The 17,598-nt window shown below is 40.6% G+C and overlaps 1 protein-coding gene across 2 annotated transcripts in view; it reads right to left on the bottom strand.

Moving 5' to 3' along the window:
* Atp13a4 (ATPase 13A4) overlaps positions 1–7,634 on the bottom strand; it is a 151,844-nt gene extending 144,210 nt beyond the window's left edge. Inside the window, exon 1 of one of the 2 annotated variants that reach the window (XM_046458111.2) lies at positions 7,213–7,634. In XM_046458111.2, the coding sequence (XP_046314067.1) occupies positions 7,213–7,275 (63 nt within the window). In that variant the 5' untranslated portion in view covers positions 7,276–7,634. The remainder of the gene's footprint in view (positions 1–7,212) is intronic. The other variant, XM_046458110.2, reaches the window with a different exon arrangement.
* Positions 7,635–17,598: the final 9,964 nt, after the last annotated feature.

Raw genomic sequence — 17,598 nt, 5'->3', positions numbered from 1 at the left:
ATCCCCACTCCCCTCCCTGTTTCTATGCTTTCCTCTGAGACCCAAGGGCAGCATCATTCTTTCCCATTGAACAAGGTAGGAGCCTTGGAGACAGCCTTAGTAACTACTCATCCTGTTCACCCCATCACTCTTATTCCATAGTCTATGGATTAGGAAGTCTCTTTATTTCTAACTTCTAAATATCTCAAGTCCTTACTCTATTCATCTTCTCTGATTAATCTGTGGATTAGTCCTGACTTTCTCACCTGGGCTATTTCAAACTCCTCCTTACTGATCTTTATTCCTCCAACCAAGCTTCCGCACCTCATTTCTTTGGAAAGGCAAAGCCTACCATGTTACTCTTTTTTCAGATCTTCAAGTGGCTTCCACACCTCATTTCTTTAGAAAGGCAAAGCCTACCATGTTATTCTTTTTTCAGATCTTCCAGTGGCTTCCACACTGTCAGCCAGTCCGGTGTCACCACCATTTGGATTAAGTGATGTCTACCATCAAAGATTCTAATTCAGTAAGTCTACAACAGGACCTAAGGATCTATTTTTATATATTCCCCAACATGATTCTAGTACAATTATTTCATTGACCAATGTTTGAGAATCATTAAAAATATATATAAAATGCACATGCATTCAGATGTCTTTTAAAATCTTACCTATCCCTCTGGGGAAATTAAATGCCATCTTTGCCCTTGAAGATTACTCAGAGCTGATTGTTCCTTCTTCCATGTTCCCTCAACTCCATAGGCACAACTTCCACAATGGCACCCACCACATCATTGGACCGTTACATTTGCACCCAAGGCTTCTCCACTTGCAAGGACAGTTCCACGGGCATGAGTCCTGAGCAGTCTCACAGGGCTCTGCACTCAGAAGGACCCTCCACTTAGTTTAATGCACAGCTATTACCATCGTGAAATTCTTAATGATTGTTGAACAAAGGTCACCTCATTTTCATTTTTCACTAGGCCCCACAAACTGTGTCTTGCCCTCTCAGCTGTGAGCTCCTTGAAAACAGAAGCTGTTTGTTATTCACTCAAAATCCTCCTTGGTTAGCCCAGAGGCCTCCTGGCACAGAGGAGAGGTTTCTTAAATATTTGTTGAGTTCATACATGAATGGATGAAGGGATAGAATGAAGTGTCTCATAGAAAAATAGTGCTGTACGGCTAATTAACTCTGAAGAATAAGCCTTGTTGACGCTTGCAGGAGAGGAAAGCCAATTGACAAATTCGTAGAATGATTGACCATTCCAAATAAATAACAAAATTTTCTAGCTTTGTCGTAAAATTACTCAAACCAGGTCTACTTTTGAACTCGGCCATCGGCCTGTTCTCCTAATGTAAAATTGCAGGTTATTGGAGCTTGCAGTTATACTGTCAAATATGCCCTGCTTGTCTGTGCCAGGTACTGTGCACAGTTCCAAGGGGAGCAGGAAAGGGAAGGAGAAGGCCACAGAAAGGTGAATCAAGCAGGGTCCCTTGTCCTCCTGAAGCAATTAAATCTCACTCCTCAAGAGTTTATATCAAAGATGAGTCGACTTCATGGGAGTTCTGCAGCAATGAATTGAGAATAAAGACATCAGACTTGGCCAGTAGCCCAGCTTCCTGAACATTTCAACTGACAAAATGTCTCAGCCTGAACACAATCCCTCCACTATGAGATCTGCGGGTTCACTACTTAACACTGGCAACCAACTCGGAGGTGCTCACTGAGCATAATAAATAAGTGGCTATTGAGGTGGGGGAGGTGCTTCTGCTCCCGGGTGTTAGAGAAGAAAAGGCAAACTTCAGCTATCAAAGTGAGCCAACAACTCAGTGAGGACAAATGTCCCTAGTTCACGCAGATGGCACAGCAGGACTTCCAATGGGACTGAGACCACACACCACCCACTGGCACATCACATGCCCCTTGCAACACTAACTTGGTGCTAGGTTCTCAGAAATGACCTGGAAGTTGAAACAGCATCTCTTGATTTTCCACATTCACTAGTTTTTAGCTGCCCAGTATTTAACATGATTAATTATGTTAAATATTTCCCAGCACTCCACCAAACATATTGTTTCCTATGAGGTCCTTTATTTTTTCTCCACACATGTCCAAATACAATAATAATATCATATTTGGATATCATCCATTTGTTCACAGACTGCATCATGGTAAAACAAAACAAGATAGATCACATTCTATTCTCTTAAAACATGCAGACGTTAAATTAACTATTTAGCATAATCCTACTTGGTATAACATCAGCAACAACTTAAGAGATTTTAGTCAAAAAATAGAAGTGGCAATGAATATGTAGACATATTTAACCTCCAATTAAGGAAATGCAAATATAGCACAACCATAAAATATCATTTTCACATACGGATGAGCCGGAGTTAAAAAGATTGAAAATGTTCTACGTTGGCAAGTCTGAAGAGAAAGGAAGTTTTGGCAAAAAAGGATCGCTACTCAGTACAAACTGTTACAACCACATTTTGCAAAGCAATAGGGCATTATGTATCAATCAAAATTTAAGTGTGCATCCCCTTTAATGCAACAATACCATTTCTAGGCTTTTATCTTAAGAAAACAATAGGACAAGTATATAAAAATACACATACAAAGTTGTCCTTCCCAGCCACAAAAATAGAAATAACAGAAAAGTGCAACATAGGAAATTCAACACAGCACAGTTCAGCCAAATACAACTTTTTAAAGCCATGTGGCACTAGAATTATCAAAAGAAAAATAGATCCATAGTACATTTTTAGGTGTAATGAGAAGGCCAGCTTTCAAACATAAAGGAGTACAAGGGCGAGGGGTATAGTTCAGTGGTAGAATGCTTGCCTAGCATGCATGAGGTCCGTCAGTCCAAAGAACCACTAAATAAAGAAATAAATATTCAGATAAATGATTCCATTCTTTATTTAAAAATAACTATTTGTGAGTATGTATTTGCATTTCCTAAGAAAAGGTTGGGATTGATTTTATTTGGTTTTGCCATGATGCATGGTACAACAGAACAGATAATATCTACATAGTATTTGGGTATATATCGGGGTGGAGGAGAGACAGTCATGAGGAAATGACATTCTCAGTGGCGTGTTGATAAATACTTATCAACCGTCCTTCAAGGAGGGGCAGAATGGAGTTTCTCCTAGTGTAGGATGCACAGATTTCTAGGACATAATCACTACCAATATTATTAATTTGAAACTACAAATGTGATATCTCTGAATATGGAGTTGGGAAAAGATGTGCAGTTGTACACCATTACACAGTATTTTCATGGTACAGGCACAACAGATAAAATTTTGAGAACATAAGCCAGGCACGGTGGCACATGTCTATAATCCCAGCAAGCTCAGGAGGCTGAGGCAAGAGGACTAAGAATTCAAATCCAGCCTCAACAACTTAGCAAGGACCTAAGAAATTTACTGAGACCCTGTCTCAAGATTAAAATAAAAAGGGCTAGGGATGTGGCTCAGTGGTTAAGCACCCCTGGGTTCAATCTCTGATACCAAAAAATAAAAGAATATAGATAATATCAAAAAAATTATATAATAATAATTTGTAGTAAAATAATTAAAAAGTGGTGAATCGTATGTATGTATTTTTTTTTAAGTTTGGAAGAAGAGTTGCCTATATGGTAATATTGATGGTGTCCAGATGTAAACTCATGAATCATATCTACTTCATTCTTTAGACCCTTATTTGCCATTTCAATATTTTAACACTAAACATGTTACCTTTATAGTCAGAAAAAAAATTCACAATTTTTTCCCCTTATCTGCTAAAACCTAAGAAAGAAAGAAAAAAATTTCCAAGGCATTATTACTTTTAAGAGAAGTCTTGCTGGCACAAAATGCTTCCCAGCATGGTTTTATTAGTGTGAACAATGTTTGCCCTAATCAATCCATGATATATCCACTCAGTCATGTTATAAGGAAACGAACATTAATGTTCATATGTCCTTTCCTAACAGAAATAAGAGACATTAGATTTCAAAGTGATTTGAACTCCCAAATAGTCTGATTCTCTCACTTCATAAATCAAGAAACTGAGTCCCAAGATGGGTGTTTTCTCTAAATGAGCACTACACAAGACAATTACAAAGTAAGTCAGAGGCTCTCCATTTATAAATGGTCTCTATAGAGAATAAAAATATATATTCCTCTTGTTCTTATTTAATGAGAAGGGATGACCTCATTTTGTGGAGTAGTATTCATTCAATTGGGTAATTGTGGAGTCTCTGATTCCTCCTACCTTTGTTCAGACAATAGCAGCTCACACTCCAAACATTATTTCTCAAAACACTTCCACATAGATGTTGCCGGTTGATCCTCTTAGGAACCCTGTGAGACAGGCAGGGTAAGGACCACTCCTAGTTGATAGATAAGAAGACTGGAGCTATAACAGGCAAGTGGCTTCCCAAGGCTAGTGAGAACCAGGTCTCTGGCTGGACACAGAGCTCTCTGGGCATCTCCTATCTGAGGCCTTTCCAAAGCAGCCATCTGGATGAACCTTCTTCAAAGGTCACTTTCTCCCCTTCTCTTCCTCATCTTTCCAACAAATTCTTTTTTCCTTTGGCAATTTAACAATTATCAGCCTACACACATTTCTGTTCACTTCTAGAATTTTACTTGTAGCTCCCTAGTTACAGAGATTGCTAACAGAAAACTTTCTGTAGTTCATAAGACACCTACCTGTCTTATGCTTCACATAGTGGTTGTTATTCATTCAGGTCACCTGTGTTGCTCTTTAGTTATTTCTTTATTTTAGAATAAAAGATAACTCCAGCCATCTTTAGGCCTGGAATATTCCTGTTCTTTCTTGACATACAGGCTAAGCCCCAGAATATTGTTTTCTCTCGAAATTGGAAGTCATTTCGTATCATCAGAGAAATTATTTGGCCAATGTCCAAAGAACAGGTCAAGAAACTGCAAATGCTTTGGTGTGACACATTTTTAGACCATCATGGCTTCCTAAAAAGGACTAACCTGGAAGTTGGTGAAGACAGACTCAATGAGGAACTACAAATTACATGTACCAAAACAGACCCTGGGTGAGCTTGGGTGATGGTCTCCTCAGCCTCATTTCATTAAGGGAAGAAATGTGTTAAGAGCACACAGTATCCCCAGAAAGAACTGAAAATTTTCAATGCAGATCCAGAGACACACAGCTACCAGCTTTATCCACATGGCACTCCAGTCCCTGGACTTACTGACTGATGCAACCCCGAGCAGATTCCCTGGGGATGGATTTCCCCATCTTTACAATGAGGATCATGATACCTACTTTCCAGGGTCATGGTGAAAACTCAATTAGCTACTCCCCAAGAAAAGGCTTTATAAACTCAAACTCAGCATAAAAACCTGTGGAATATCTTTAAGTGATCTAGATCATTTTTGAATTTCATTGCTGTGGGCAAAGGATGGAGGAGTGAGAAAGGGATTTGGTGTCAAATAGCGCCAGGCAGGTGGCCAGGTTTCTGCAGGCAGAACAGGGGAGCCACCAGAGCATACTAATGCTGCGCCTCTGCTGAGACTACTGGTCAAATGACTCCTCACCAGAAAACACAGTGTCCCCTCGACAGCAAAGACGCTCTCCTGGCTGGCCAGGCTTACAGCCACACACAAAACTAGGCTGACCCCCTGATGCATTGATGGTGACTGTAGAAAGATGAACTGCTAACAAAGCTGCTTTGTTGGGAGAAATCTGTACCACCAGGGAAGAGGTAGTAGATATCTTAAGTCTATGAATATCCTCTGGAGGAAAAAAAAAATGATCCCTAATGACATTTCAACTACAAATTGTCCAAGAACAGAAATGAGTAGGCAAGAGGACAGCAGGTATGTCTGTAAATGAGGGAGGGGGGACAGCCACACCATTATAGAGTCTCAGCCTTCTGTGAGAGTGCTCAAGATGAGGATAAAATTGTCAGCTTAATATGAAGAGGAATAGAATATATTTCTCTTAAGCAAACACTCCAGAGAAATAAGGATATATCCAGCATAGGGCCAAAAAACCCATTTCTGGTGACATTTGTGTAGGGCCTTGAAGGCAGCTGTCACTCAGCAGCCAAATCTGAAAGAAGTAAGGATATGGTTAAGAAAGCCATCTGAAATTAGGTGCCTTTTATTTTCTTATAATTTTTCTTTCAGCTTTGATAGAAGAAGGGATCTACTCTTGAAGGTCCAAAAAATGTTGTTGCTATAGGAACAGGTAAGCAGATTAAACTTGAAAGACCAGTTTTGAAACAAAGAATTTAATAGTCAAGGCTCAAGCAATTAACCGAGAAAACATTTTAAGTAAATATCTTTGGGGTTTGTTATTTATATATTAATTCTAGGAAGATAAAATGCTATTATAGGATGAGAGCATCACATTTGAACATTTTAATTATATCATTAGCAGCATAAAAGACTGTGCTTACACAATTAGCAGAACGACCTTATTAAACAGAAGTGTGCATTTCTAACTCTCTCTTGATTACATTGTAATTGAGAAATATAACTTTAAATTCAGCAAGAACATGAGAGTCATCTTTGATTTTCCTACAGTTCCCAAGATGGAAATACATCTAAAATAAAAGAGACAATGAACTACAGAAAGTTTTCTGTTAGCAATCTCTGTAACTAGGGAGCTACAAGCAAAATTCTAGAAGTAAACAGAAATGTGTGTAGGCTGATAATTGTTAATATTTTATGTGTCTTCCCTGTCCAACAGTCTAGGCGAACAAGATACGTGAGAAGAGAAGAAGGTCAGAGACCCAACTGTGTTGCTGCTTCTCTATTGATGCCTGCTCCTTCCTATCAGGGAATACCCTGATCCTCACCTCAGGGATCGCTGGCATCATTAGAAGTTTTGAACAGAACTTGCTATACTGATGAGGCTCAAAAAAAAACAAAAACAAAAACAAAAACAAAAAACGAATTATCAAGTGGCATTGTGTTTCTCTCCCTTTCTGTTTTACTTAAAAAGAAAACATTCTTGATAAAATGAACACAATATTTTCATTCTAACAAATTTCTACAGTCAAAGGTTACATTTACAGGACAGAAAGATTTTGTGGACATTACCTCTTCTTGTGTAACCCCAGATCAAAGTGCAGAGAAGTGTGTAAGAGTGTGTATGAATGCACATGTCTGCGTGTGTGTGTGTGTGTGTATGTGTGTGTCCCAGAGATTGGGGAAAGAGAATGCGAAGAGGAGAATGTGGCTAGAATCTTACCATCTCATTCTCTTCTCCTTCATTGAGCAAAGCATGCTGGCCCTTCTCAAAGTGGTCCCCCATGAACAAGTGATTCCACTCCTCCTCCCTGACCCTCCTGGGCACACGCTTCCAGGACGAACTCGCAGAGCCACCGCCGCGCCCCAACTGACTGAAAGAGTTAATGATCCTCCAGGTTAAAACTCCTTCTGGAGCACACACCTTCTCTCAGCAAATGACAATACTTAGTAGACTGAACTCCTCCCACGAGTCACCCTCTGCAAGGAGGAATTTCTGGCTGCTCCTTGCTGACTGCATTCTCTCAAAGCAGCTGTCTCAAAGGAGTCTGCTCCCATGCCGATCTTTTTGTGCCCAACTTACAGGGAAAGAACTCATTGCCTGCCCAGTGCCTGCCAGCATCAGACATCTGACTGCAAATCCAACAGGACAATGCAGAGCTGGCAAGATCCTTCCAAGGAGCGGGTGCAAGAACTCCCAGGTTGCTGCCTTATTCACAGGAGCTGAGCCAATGGGGGTTTAGGGAAGCTAACAGAGCTCCAGATTTTAATTTGCTTAATGAAAACCCCAATCCATAGGTTTTTAATAGTACCCTCATTCATTTTGCTTACGAAAGGTACAAATTATCACTAATCCCTTTCAAAAGGTATTCGTAATCGCATTTCCTTGTGCATGCAAAAATATTCTACTTATTGTCTATGTGGAATTAAGTTTGCTTTTCTTGCAAACATAAAAAAAAATGGATAATCAAACTATTCTACGTAGTCTCCCTTCACTCAACTATTGGTGGTTAAACTCTTAAAGATGTCTAGAAATCAAATATTAAAGTGATTTTACAACAAAACTCATTTTTTATTTGCTCACAAATTATTCAATGAACACCGTTTGAGCGCAGGAACTACATAAATAAATCAAGTCGTATTTGCTACCCTCGGGCTGATGTGGGGATTCAAACATGCAAACAAGTAGGACAAAAAGGTTTTTTTTAATTCGGAGAGCTAGAATGTATAAGTCTAGGAAAAATGTCTGAAGTCCCAGTGTGGTATGAATAAGCACAAAACTCCTAGGCTCTGGAAAAACACCTTTTTTCAGCCACTTGTCTGCACTGGTCTTGCTGTGTGATAATTTAACCTACAGGAACTGGCTCTCCTCATCTGGCAACATCTGGCATGAATGTCGAGGGAACAGAATGGGACTTGAGACAGCATATCATATAGGCTCTTCAGGTGCTGTTGGCATTATCAGACCAGATGGCCAATTTGATAGCAGGTGGTATAGCATAGTGGGTAAGGGCATGTGCTTGGAATTTGAGGGATCTGGGCTCAAATTTGAACTTTGCTAAGTGGTAGACATGCCACTTTAGGGTGTAGCATGCTACCTAAACTCCATATGCCTCTACTTACTCACAAATAAAATAAAAATAAAAATCATGAAAATAGAATCTCCCTCCTGAAACCACTTTGAGGAATAGTGTCTGGGAAATAGTAGGTGTTCAATAAAGAAGAGTTACTTTTACCTTCACTATGTTCACTGTCTGTCCTTCAAGTTAAGTACAGGGTTGGCACTGATATCTCCAGCCTGACACAAGTAACCCTACAAGACCAAGTCCAGTATGTATCTGTAGGCGTGTGTGTGTGTGAACCCTTGAGCAAATGGTAAAGTAAGACAAACAATAAAAGTAAGCTAAGCAAACCCATTAGAATATTAATTACTAACATGTCACATACATAGTTCTCTGAGTTTTCAAAAATTATAAATGTAATTTAACCAAATAACAAAAATAAAATTAACATTTTTTACCCCAAAGTCAAAATATGAGGAATGGATATCTTTTTGGAACTGATCTGGAATTAGTTATGGCTTCACAACTTTGCAAATATGCTAAATTTCACTGAATCGTATACTTTGGAAGGGGGAATTTTGTGGAAGTAAATTTTTTATTAAAAAAAATATACATCAAAAACATAAGCAAATATGTTACAGCAGAGTGGGTGACCCTTTAAAATATTTGACATAGAAAAAAATAAATAAGACTATTTCTAACTTCATCTCCATTTTTTAGTGTTAGTATGTGAAGGAACATAACTATACCAGTGGTGGTATGCAGGTGAGAGAGCAACAGTTTATTCTCCTGTCTACAACTGGAGATACTGGTACTGTTTCCTCCTGGCCAGGATCCAGAACACACTTGGCAACTCAGGCACCATTGTGGAAATAAAATGAGTGAGTAATTGATTAGGAGCTGGAGGAGAAACTGCAGACAAATTTGTGCAGGAAAATGAATCAAGTTATGGCATTAACAATATTTAAGCCTAGCGTGAGCATGAAATATAAGATTCTACGATCATTAAAAGCTTTCGTAAAAAAACAAGCGTTCATGGAAAGCCACGCTCAACAGCATGATGCAGGAGAACCAAGAACTCTGAGGTAGTAAAAGAGCTTCCGTGGGCCTCTCAGGGGTTCTGATTCTACACTTCCAAATTTCATCTATGGCACACTGCTCGTCCTACTTGGTGCTGCTGGTCTACAAAGAGAAATGTGCCCCCAAACTGGTCTACATCTGTGAAAAAGCAAAGAACATGCATGCAATCTGTTCTAAACCTTTGACACACACTATCATGGACAGTCTGTACAATAGCCTCTGTGGATGGGGTAACTAGGGTCATCCCCATACAAGGAAACACACATGCAAGATTCAAAGAGTTAATAAGTGAAAGATGAGCTTTCCAACCCAGGCAATGCAACTTTCTGTGATCCTAGTTACCAGCTTAACACCACTTCTGTGGGTTTGTTGGATATAGCCGAAGTGCTCTGCAGGGACTACTGCACTTTCAAGATCAGGAAAGCCATCTTTGTGGAGCAAGTATCTGAGAAAGACCTTGAAAAGTCTTCAGTAGATGGAGATGCAGGGCCATGACATGGGAAAGAGCATTTGAAGCAGGAATGTTTGGAAGCCACTGAAGGGAGAAGCACACAGTCTTGTTCAAGGTCAGGTTCTCACCTGCATGGAAGCCAGGGAGCTGGCAGCAACCAAGGCAGTGAAATGCAGCAGGAAACACAGATCAGGGCCATCCCACAGAAGTCTTGAATGCTAAGTCAGAGTCTCAGCTTATCAATGAGTGATGATCATGTGACAGTTTCCCTGGATCCATCTGTGCTATAGGAGTCATTACACGTGCAGAGGCTAACGCGTTGAGCCCTGCTACGTGACATTGTATGTATAAAGACATTTTCCTTGAGCTTTGTTTAAAAATCTCCCTTTGGAACATTGTTTGAAAATTTTTCTTTTAATCAGCCCTTCCTCTTAATTTCTTCTGCTCAGTATTTCTCTTCTGCACTAGGATGTGTACGTTGTGATGAGAAAAGCAGATGTGGATTCAGTGTGGTCTGAATTTTAACATTGATATTTTGCTGACAGATTCCATCCATTCACTCATTAAAGTGTATTTGATTAAGCTCAGTATGCCAAGACCTGTATAGATGGAAGAACAGAGATTCACAAAGAATGATCGAGTTAAGTCTGTTATGGAAGCAAGACCAACAACAAAATATAAAATCCAAGACATGTGTTATTTCATAGGCACCACACTGGAAACTCAAGAAGAGAGTTCGATTCACAAGGCTTTGTGAAAGTGGGGAATTGGCTCTGAGCTGTCCTAGACAAATAGAGATGAAGAGAGAAAAATTTTTCTGACCAAAGCGACTGAGACCATAGAGGCGCAGACCTGTTCTGGAGAATATGAATTATACACATGTTGATTACTTAGAATTGAGAGGAATGTCCATGTGTAAAAGTTACTTCTATCATTCTGATTCTCTCTCTGCATTCACTTTTTCTCAAATACTCTGTTCCAAAGAAGCTGGGAAATGGGAGGAAAGAGAGTGAATAAATAATTAGCTGCCTCTGTTGATCTGGTATCTCCTGCTCGTGCTTATCCCAGGAGCATGGCTACCACTCTGAGCAGTTCTCAACTTCTGGGTGTCTGTAATAGATGTTAAGTAGACATAATGGCAGTACCAGTTTCTCTGCCAGGTCTGAAGGGATGCTGATATTTCACCTGCCTAGCCCATTTAGATGGTGTACAGATAAGTAGTCGTAATGTTTCATCATGTATTAATTTCCATCTTTCATCTGGGAACTCCACAGCATATTACCAACATTATCCTTGCAACATCTCTGTGAAGTGGAGAGGTGAGTAATATTATTGCCCCCATTTGAAAGCTGTAGGAACTGAGTCATAAAGAGGTCACAGAGGACTGTTCAAGGTCATGTGTCCTCAGCCTGGAGTGGAACCTGAAACAAGTACAGTATTTCTGCTTTGTCATCATGGGCAATAAGTTGGCTCGAGCCCCCTCTTCAGTCCTCTTTACACAAATCCGATTTTTGCAAAGTACTTGAGACCTTTAGTTACAGAACATTATCTAAACCCAAGGTTTTACTGTTATTATTAATTATCCTAATCTGCACTAATATACAGTTTGTAGGCCATTCTGTAGCAGGCAAAGATGTGATAGCCCAAAGAGGAATTACCTGCCTCAAGGTGGTGGTGTGAAGTTTAATTGAATTAATTAACGTTTCCAAAACATTTAGCAACCCTTGGATTAAAGGGTCTCATACAAAGACACAAGCCTCCCTATTAATTAGAGAAGAAAAGAGCAAGCTAATGGCTACTTCTGCCTCAGAGGAGTTGTTCCCAACTATCCCGCTCAGCGCTGGGTTTTGACCTTCTTTAAGGTAGTGCGGGGTGGTTAGAAGAGCTTCCCTTGTTTTCTGTTATTTCCAAAAATAAAAAATAAAGTGCTCCTCCATGTGGGCAAGGCAGCTCCCCTTCTGTGAAGCTTGCTGGAGCTAGCAACTGTTGCACCAATTTCAGGTCTCTAAGGACAGTCTGGTTGAGTTCCACCCAAAACCCAAAAGAGTCAGTCCCCAGACAGAAACTTCATCAGTCCCCAGACAGAAACTTCATGACAGTGTGTTTGGCTTTGAAAACCTTTAACCTGAAAATCTGAATATATATAAAACAATACATGTTAAAGTGTGATTATTAAGAATTATAGTCTATTGCAACTAGATTGAGCCTTAGAAATGACTATTAGCTTCATCATTTTTCAAGTTAAAAAAGGAGGGGGGGCTGTATAGTGATTTGTCCATGGTTAACATCTGCAAGAGGTGGAACTCAACCAGACTCAGGTTTTATTTATTTATTTATTTGACTCAAATTTCACATGGCACCATATTGCTACACATTTTTTGTAAAGTAATCAGAATGGGATTCTTTGAAACAATCTCCCTAGAATGTTTTTTTTTAAAGAATGTCATTTGCAAAGTATTGATCTAAAGAGAACATCTCCAGAACTCACTGACTGTATAAAGTCTATGTCAAATCATAGACTTGTAGGGCATAGCCAGTGACTTAGGCAGGATGTTAGGGTAGGTGGCACAAATATCTACAAGAACACATCTCTGAGTTCAAGCAAAGGTTTATTGACAGAGAATATTTTCCAGGCTGCCCTTCTACAAGGTGCAGCAGCCTGCTTAAAAAAAAAAAATCTTCTTAACTATATAGTCAAATACAATGGAGTAATTAAAAAATTACCCATCTGATCCTGTGATTGTTAGTTGATATCTTTCCTTTGGTTTTGCTAGTGAGGGACTCTTTCAGAGTGGCCTAACAGGAAGGTCATGCCTGGGTGAGTAGGAACTGATCTTCAAAATGGAGTTACTTTGGTCTAAGGACCTAACACATAGCATTGACCCACCCACTGCTACTCTGTGTTTTGGGGAGCTGATGAAACAGCAGGTGCTAACAAAAGCAAGTTCAATCAACCAGGTTATTGAAGTTTATGGAGGTTTTTGCTTCCTGCTCAGGAGAACACATGCCCAAGGAGGAAGGAAAAGCAGGTCATAAACAGAAGTCCAAAGTGATCCCAATGAATCCAGGCATAGTGCTGTACACCTGTAATTCCAGCTACTCAGGAGACTGAGGCAGGAGGATGGAGAGTTAGAAACCAGATTTGGCAACTTAGGGAGACCTGTCAAAAGGAAGGAAAGAAGAAGGGAGGGAGGAAAGAAAGGGGAAGAAGAAAAAAGAAAAGAAAAAGAGAGACTAGAAGGGAGGGGAAGGAAAGGAAAGGAAGAGAAAAAGGAGAGAGAGAGGGAGGGAGAGAAAAAATGCTTCCAACACACAGAGCCCAACAATGGGGCTCAGGTGATACTTGGAAATCCAGACAGGAAGTTGGCTCCAAAAATCTATCCTCTCATGGCCAAGTCCCAGTCAGAAACCTTGAGCCTGTATACCAATTCTGGGTAGGAGCCTGTCAAAAGAAAGGCCAGTCTATACTCCTAGGAAGGACCAAGGTTTCCAGGCAGGCTGCCAAGCAGGAAGTTGGGAACAGTAGCACATGATGGGGGACCTTGGGTTTGGGGATGAAGCAGGAATCCAGTTAGTAGAAGCAGAGCACAGCCTCCAGGCAGACTAGCAGGGATCATGACTTGATGCAGTGGAGAAGGAGTCTGGCTGAGTCCAGCACCCCTGCTGTGGGCGTGGGATGACTTGGGAACTAGGCTGAGCCCCCTGGGAGGAATCAAGAATAGATACCAGCTGGGAATGGAGAAAGAAGCAAAACTAGGACTGCACTGGGCCTGGCTATTGGCCCTTCCTGTTTACTATCCTTCCAAAATCCACTTTAAGATGACCGATGCTGGTCACCTCTCTGATTAGCAAGTAAGATGCTTCACAGAATGGAGAAGGCCCCCAAGTGGATTAATGATATTTTGAAAAGAAGACTGAAATTAACATTTAATAAAATTCAGAGATTTTATTTTTGAACGACACGTCTTTCAATGTCCTAATCAAATTGATAATGAAAAACGTAAATTTTTTATTTTGTTATTAGGGTTTTTTAGGGGGAGAGCGTGGGGAACTGGGGAATTGAACCCATGGATACTTAATCACTGAGCCACATCCTCAGCCCTTTTTATTTTTTATTTAGAGACAGAGTCTCACTAAAGTTGCTTAGGGTCTTGCTAAGTTGCTGAGGCTAGCCTCAAACTTTCAATCCTCCTGTCTCTGCCTCTTGAGTCACGGGATTATAGGCATGCACTATTGCACCTGAATGAAAAATGTTACAGTTTAATGAAAAAGGGGAAAAAATTGAATCTGGTCCTCCCCAGTTAGTGAGGCATCAAAAGGGGTTCTTCTCACATCCTGTTAACTCTGACAAAGCACCTCAAGTAACAGGGAATCCAAGTAATATTGTGTATGCCATGCAAACAAATTTAAAACAATTTCCTGAACTTCCAATTGCATCTGTATTCCTTAAGGGGGAATTGGGGGCTGTGGCTGCTTGGGGCACACTTCCTTTGCATGCCCCTATAACACAACCTCGTTTTCTGTGTCTGCCATGAGTATAACTGTGCTTCTCCACCATTGGGAATAGAGCCCAGCCCTCCCCCACTTCTGCCCAGTCTTTCTCTGGCACCAGAACCCTTTAGTTGTTGGTTGGTGGCCTGCTCCTTCAGTTTCTCTGTTTATTTATACCTCGTTCACCCCACAGGAGGCAGCAGAGAACAGCAAGAGTTCTTTGCTGGTGAGGCATGTCAGTCACCCAAGTCTTTCTAGATCTTACATGCTCTAGTGCCAATCCAGACCTAGCAAATGAGAAATCCTGGAGGTGCAAACACAAAATCTACGTTTTGGTGAGTATGAGTTATATTTCACTTATACTATTAAAAAGAGAAAATGAAGGAAATGGAGGAAGTAAGGAGGAGAAAAGAAAGGGAAGAAAAGGGGAAAAGAACAGAATTAGGTAGATCTATTGTCATGGCAGGATGTACATACTGTGTTAACTTCAAAGTTAGGCTATGTAGTGTACAATCCCATTTTTGCAAAATGCATCTGTATGTCTTTGTGATGTGGAATTTATTAGGATACCTAAACAAAGGCATTCTGGGATTTGGGGTTTTAGCTACTGTTCTCTGTTTTCTTCTGCCACTCATCTCCCAAAGCCTTGATGTACTGAAACCAATTCCAGCTTTAGAAAAGGACTGTTTATATTATGGCTTTACAAGTCATATCTATGGAAAATTTGGCAAGTTACTTAAATTACCCTAACCTTCAGTTCCACTATGAAATGGAATGACATTGTGATTCTATTCTGTGGGATGATTGTGAGGATAAATAATATGTGCATGTCCAATTTAGTGTTAGACAAATTATCAGAATGACTTTTAAAGGAAAATTGGCAGTAAAAGTTGAAGATACCTGGGTATCTTTTATTCCCTAAAAAATTATAAGATTGAAAAAAAAGACAATTAAAAACTGTTTTAATTAATCTTTCTCACTTGGCTAAATAAAGTGTTGAAGAATATCAGGACAAGAGCATTCAGAGCAGACCTACCGAAGGGCCTTGCCACCCTGGCCTACCCACCTCATCTTAAGTTGGGTGCTTTGTGGCAAATGCAACATGACACTTGGCAGGTTGCAGAGTCATCCAAACATTGAATTACCTGGCCAAAATTCCTAAGTGAGAAGAATAATGTGAAAAGAGAACTTCAACTATTCCTATGAAATGCCTTTGTAGGAACTCATGAAAATGCTTACCATGAAGATTTCAGGAATGCAGGCTGGTTATCTTCAGGCATCTGCCTGCTTACCATTTAAGACAGGATTCACACAGATCTAGTGATCCCAAGGGAAGAACTGGGATTAGCAGGTAGAAACTGCTGTTGAGTAAGACTAAGTAAGGGCTTTGGTCCTCTCAATTGTGGGGATGGTTTTGCAGATGTACACATGATATATTTCACACTTTGTATATGTGCAGTTAATTATAATTCAACTATATTTCAGTAAAGTAGAAAGTTGCATGAGCCTTAATATCACATAGTTGGGGCTTCGATTATTTAAGTTTGATCAGCCTTGTCACTGTCATGTGACCAAGAACCCACATGAAGCGCTGTGAGATGGTTTATATGGGACAAAAATTGATTGTGATTATTGGGTGTCATGAGCCATCCATGAGCTGTGCGTGTGAACTACTGTGCATAGTAGCCAGATGAGGGAACAGACCTGGCACTGTCCTGCGAATTCCACGTCAGGGATTGATCACATGATGCAGGTGATCAATCCTCCTCTAGCTCTGCTGAAGATCCCACACAGCACCTGAGATGGTGCAACTTGCCAAGATGTCAATCTGCTGACCACAAGACATCATGAAGCAAAACTCCACCCTTGAAAACTTATCCCTGCCTCTGATGTCCCCGCTACGAAATAAACCAAACGCATGCATTCACATTCTCTTTCTGGTGCTCTCTTTCCAGTGTGGAAGCTGACCCTTAAGGTCAAAGAGCTTTCCTGCCCCCAGTTTGAAAATTATGTTTGTGTTGTGTGATTTTCCTCCACTTTCTTAGCTTAATGTTGCAGCCAGTCCATTTAAACCATCATGACTCATCTGTGTGGGTCGTGGATGAGAATTGGATCCTCTGATTCTTTGAAATTTTAACATTGAAAGGGGTAGTTTAATTGAAGGTACTAGGTCTAGGAAGACTGTCTTAGGTTTCTGAGTTTCTGGGACCTTTGAACAGCCTTCAGAGAGCACTGAAAGAGGGAGAATTAAAACCAACTTCTAGAAGTCTTGCTTCCATCTCCAGACAACTCCAGCTGTTCAAATGAAAATAATGTGGGAGAGATGATTGTGGCATTAGAAGTAGCTTCAGAGATCACCTGGTTCTATTTCCCTCCCATGGCTCCCTCCATCCATGAGCTGCCCCAGGATTCCTTCTCTCTCCACTCCCAGTGCCCCTGCAGAGGACTGTTGGCTGGCACCTGGCAGCCAGGAGTTTGCATAAACGAAACCTTATTCAGTGGTTGAGTATTTTGGAATCAGAGGTGGGAAACACATTTACTTCCTGCCTCAGCATGAGATCCTGAACAAGTCACTTCACTGCTCTGAGCCTCTATGGTGATATTGGTATTCTTTGCCCCATTCCTGTGATATTCTAAAGTGCTTAGTCCTGCTTAGCACAGTTAAATGAGCTTAGTCCTGCTCAGCACAAATGGGAGGGCATGAACTGTCATGAGCATCCTGGGAAGTAATAGGAGTACAATGGATAGAGGGGAGGGTCCGAGTCCTCCACTCAGAAACCTATGCAGCTGATGAGAGGGGAAAGTTGGAGGACTTGCTTTCTCTCCATGTAACAAAGATGCAGTGCACTGATTCTCTGGAGGTCATGCGCCTGCCTTTATTCTCTCCATTGAGCTACACCCCCAGGGCTTTTTATTTTGAGACAGGATCTTGCTAAGTTTCCCAGCTGGCCTTGAATTTGTGATTGTCCTGCCTCAGTCTCTCCAGTAGCTGGAATTACAGGCCAGTGTCAATGTGTCCAGCGTT

Source organism: Marmota monax, unplaced genomic scaffold (assembly GCF_021218885.2).
Source record: "Marmota monax isolate L192 unplaced genomic scaffold, Marmota_monax_Labrador192_F-V1.1 WCK01_AAM20220418_F8-fsc00052, whole genome shotgun sequence".
In the NCBI taxonomy this organism is placed as follows: domain Eukaryota; kingdom Metazoa; phylum Chordata; class Mammalia; order Rodentia; family Sciuridae; genus Marmota; species Marmota monax.
The sequence above is the reverse complement of the archived record's forward strand: the minus strand, read 5'-3'. Positions and strand labels throughout refer to the sequence as shown.